Source organism: Triticum dicoccoides, chromosome 3A (assembly GCF_002162155.2).
Source record: "Triticum dicoccoides isolate Atlit2015 ecotype Zavitan chromosome 3A, WEW_v2.0, whole genome shotgun sequence".
Lineage (NCBI taxonomy): Eukaryota > Viridiplantae > Streptophyta > Magnoliopsida > Poales > Poaceae > Triticum > Triticum dicoccoides.
In genome coordinates this window covers 21,758,520-21,762,587 of record NC_041384.1, presented here as the reverse complement: position 1 = coordinate 21,762,587, position 4,068 = coordinate 21,758,520, and the positions used below count along the sequence as shown (strand labels likewise).

The following is a 4,068-nucleotide window of genomic DNA, read 5'->3' as shown; positions in this document are numbered from 1 at the left end:
AGCGATCTGTACTCTCTACGTATATACGGACCGTCCACTGTCCGAAGTTTGTGTGCTCCCGTTGCAATGCAGCCGTGCCGTGCTGAGGCCGAGGGTGAGATCCAGGCCCCTCCGATGGATTATGATCGGATCCAACAACCAACCAGTGCCTCGTCTCGTCGCAATCACTTTCCAGCTGCCGCGTAGCACGTACGTACATAGTACGTACGAGCCGCGCGTTCGTTTCCTGGCGACACGAAATCGCCCGCCGGAGAAAAAAGGCTCAACCGAACGGCATGGCCGGCCGCGCACCAGAGCACATGAAAAACGCGCCAGTGCGCGAGCTACGCGTCGCCGTCCGGCCGGGCCGTCCTAGGATAGACGAGCCACACCCGCACCGGGCTCGGCTGGATGGATGAATAGGGATGGCGCCACCACCTCAGCGGGCAGTCACCACCGCCACCGCGCGCACACGAACACTTTCCGCCTCACGCATACACACAAGCACACACGTACGCGCCGCACCCGGACCCGAGCAGAGCGCGCGCGACCACGAGACGTGCCACGCCTCTCCCGGCGCATCTCCTTCCCATCCATCCATCCATCGGTCAGAGAACCTTAGCGGCGCCACACCACACATGGCGCACCCCACTCCACTCCACTCCCTCGCCGGAGCCAAAAGGCGCCCACGGAGACGAGAGGCGCCGGCCGGACCCATGAGACATACTTGCCACATGCGAGTTGTTGTGCAACCTGGTCATGCATCGCCATCTCACTCGCCGTGGCCGCGTCCTGCTTAGCACCAATGCGGGCAGACAAAACAAGCGCCCGGCCGGCGCGAGACAGCCGGGCAACGAGGAAGAGACAAGCGCGGCCGAGCGGAGCCATCACATTCACATCCACCCAGGCCCGGCCGGGGATACGATTGCCATTGCCAAGCCATCGCCCATCCACCCCGCAAGATACACTCGGCCATCACAAGATACACACTCCGTCGGCCATCACTGGCTCCATCGATGCGCTAGCTCCGTACGCCGTGAAAGCGCAGTGGTAGTAGACAGTACTATTACCGGTAGAGTAGTACCCACGCCCGTGCGTCGACTGTTCCGCGCTGCCGCATGATAAACAAAAAATCTCCACCGCATGGATCCAGCACGGAGCCGACCGGTGTATAGGATCTAGCAACTTCACAGATTTTTTTAAGAGTACTCCTGCACGAACTGCCCACCGGCGTGCAAAGGTTAACACCACGCCCGTAGCATTAGCACCTCTCATCAAACACTGATGGTCAAACTATAACAAAATTAGCCACACCGCATGATCAATCAGTTTGCAACTAGGTAATCTCACAAGTAGCAATACATATAACTTATTCTGTCGTATCATCATGGGTGCTATGAAGAGAAGCAGTTCAGCATATCACTAGGGGCACTTGCACGCAAAAATCAGCTGCTCAGGAATCTCACAAATCGCATTGCACAAGTGGCCAAAATCACTATTTTTGATACTTTATTAAAAGTTCAGCACGATTTGATCTGGCCTCCACAAGTCGCAAACATTCATCAACAGTTCAGGAAATTGTGCAGGTAACAAATTTAGCTGCACCGCATCCTCAATCAATGTTTATCTCACGAGTTGCATTCCACCCAGGACCTCTTTTTTTGGTATGAATAGCACTTCACCATAGTACTAGCATACATACAAAATGAGCTACACAGCATCAATCCTCCAAGGATTCTCACATAATGCATTCAACGAGTTGAAAACATCCAATAGAATGAAAGATAAAAACAAACGTTGCTACTAGATTAGCTCCACGACCATAGCACTAGTGCCTAACACCACTGGTCAAACTATAACAAAATTAGCTCCAGCACACCACAAGATACAAATGAGCATCCAAGACGGTTCAGCAAGTAAGTTGCATACAGATGAGCACAGTACAGAGACCAGTCTCAAAAAGAGCAGGAAGTGGAGATGCAATGCATTTAACTCATCTTTCTTTTTCGGCATAGTACTAGGGTACATACTCCGTACAAAACAAGCTAAACAACATCCATCCTGGATGGAATCACCCAAATTTCATTCCAGAACTTGGAAACATCCATCAGCACTTCAGCAGCTAGTACGAAACATACAAATGAGCAGGTAAGACATACCCATCTCAAAGAAAGATGGCAAGCAAGTGGCAAAAAAAGAGCATAATGCGAACTTATTTTTCTTTTTCATTCATACTACTAGGAGCAACAGCCACAAGACTTGTCTTGAGCTAGCTACAATGTCTGGACCAACATTGACAGGTAACATAAAGGAGGAACATAACATAACCAGCAGCTACTATAACTTATCACAATGTAACCTACTATCAGAAATACTCTCTCACTCACTCTCACCACCATAACGCTAATGTGCTCGGGAGACTAGGGAAGACAGACACCATCTTGGGCACGAGCTGGTTGAGCTGCCCGGGGAAAAACCCAAGAGGATCTCCTCCCTCCCAATGCACACGGATTACACTCACAGGAGGCCCATCACACCAGCATTACTTAAAGATAAAACCTTAAACCTCTCTTAATTCACACGCAGAAATCGACGGTTTGCAGGAAATCATCCATGCCTCGGCCAAAGTCGCAGCCAGGCATGTCGAGGAAGTCGTCGCCGATGTCGAGGTCCATGTCCAGCTCAAGGTCCTCGTCGGCCAGGTCACCGAGCAGCAGGTCCTGTTCGCCGTCCAAGTAAGCCGACGCCTCGGAGACATCCAAGGCATCAAGCCCGGCGCGGAAGTCCATTGGGTCAATGTCCGGCAGCTGAAGACCACGCAGAAGGTCCTGGTAGAACTCTGGGTCGTCAGGAAGCTGCGCAGTCTCAGCCGTTGTGGACACCACGGGTGTGGACACCATCACAGGGACTGGAGTCGGCTCAGGCGACAGGGACTCAGCTGCTGGCTTGGTAGCTTCCAGGACAGAGGACGGCGACGGGTGGGCGAATGGAGCAGCCGAGGTGGAGGACGACGAAGATGCCGTCGGCGTAGAAGACGACGTCGGTGTTGTTGACGCAGCCGACTGAGCAGGTGAGGCCGCGGCCACAGACTGGCCACGGCGGCGACGCTTCTCCTCGATAAAGCTCCGGGAGGCAGCCTGGTAGGCAGCGGAGGCCAAGTCGGCAGTGTCGAAGGTGCCAAGCCACTCCCTCTTGCCGGAGAACGGGTTGCGGATCTCGGCCGCCCATTTGCCCCACTTGCGGAGGCGCACCCCACGGTGGCCCTCGGCGCTGCTGGTGGTGCAGGCAGCGACGGCAGAAGCCGCGGCGGTCGGAGTGACCGGCTTGGCAAACAACTTGGCCGGCGGGGCCTTGCCAAGGAACAGCTCGAAGCAGCGCTTGGACGAAGCAGGGGCGGCGGCGGCCTCCTCGTCGTCGGTGTCCGAGTCGGTGGCGTCGGGGTCCTCGTACAGGACGCGCACGCGCCGCCTCGGTGGCTGCGCAGCGGGCAGCAGCGTCTGCGCCTGCAGCTGCGCCGGCTTGGAGAGAGCGGCCGAGGGCTTGACGCCAAACCCGGCGAGCATCTTGGTCTTGGTCTTCTTGGCCAGAGCGTCCCTGATGCGCATGTGGTGCTGGCTCAACGGCGCCATGGCTCCTGCCTCTTCTTCTTCTTCCTCTAACACTGACTGAGACTAACAAAACTGAAGGGGAAAAACTCTACTAGGAAAAGGGGACAACTTTTTCTCTCTCTTGGGTGTCAAAAATTCGACGGACGGAATCACCGGGACTCCGTCAGTCTCCTCGCAAGAAACTACACGGCCTTATGTGGAGGAATCCGGAATACTTCACCCCGAACCCGTCCCTGCAGCAACAAGAGAAACGAGCAAGAATCCATCAAAACCCCATGAAAAACCTCCAGATCTGGGCTCACGGAGCCGAAAAGGGCGGCGAAAAAGATGAGAAATTGACGGTGGGGAAAAGGGAGGGGGAGGGGCGGGCACGGACCTGAGCATCGACGAGGACTTGTTCCAGCCGTGGAGCCCCTGGTGCATAGATCGGGGGGCGCAGGCGAGTGCGTGGAGGAGGACGACGGCGACGATGGCGGCGGCG

General features: G+C 55.4%; 1 protein-coding gene across 1 annotated transcript; it reads right to left on the bottom strand.

Moving 5' to 3' along the window:
* Positions 1-2,181: 2,181 nt before the first annotated feature.
* On the bottom strand, positions 2,182-3,748 carry LOC119266778 (ethylene-responsive transcription factor ERF118-like). The gene has a single exon (XM_037548057.1). The coding sequence runs from the start codon at positions 3,606-3,608 to the stop codon at positions 2,556-2,558; it is 1,053 nt and encodes a 350-aa protein (XP_037403954.1). The 5' UTR covers positions 3,609-3,748; the 3' UTR covers positions 2,182-2,555.
* Positions 3,749-4,068: the final 320 nt, after the last annotated feature.

Excerpts from the sequence above, each read along its gene's own strand:
- LOC119266778 (XM_037548057.1), bottom strand. The coding sequence starts at position 3,608 with ATGGCGCCGTTGAGCCAGCACCACATGCGCATCAGGGACGCTCTGGCC.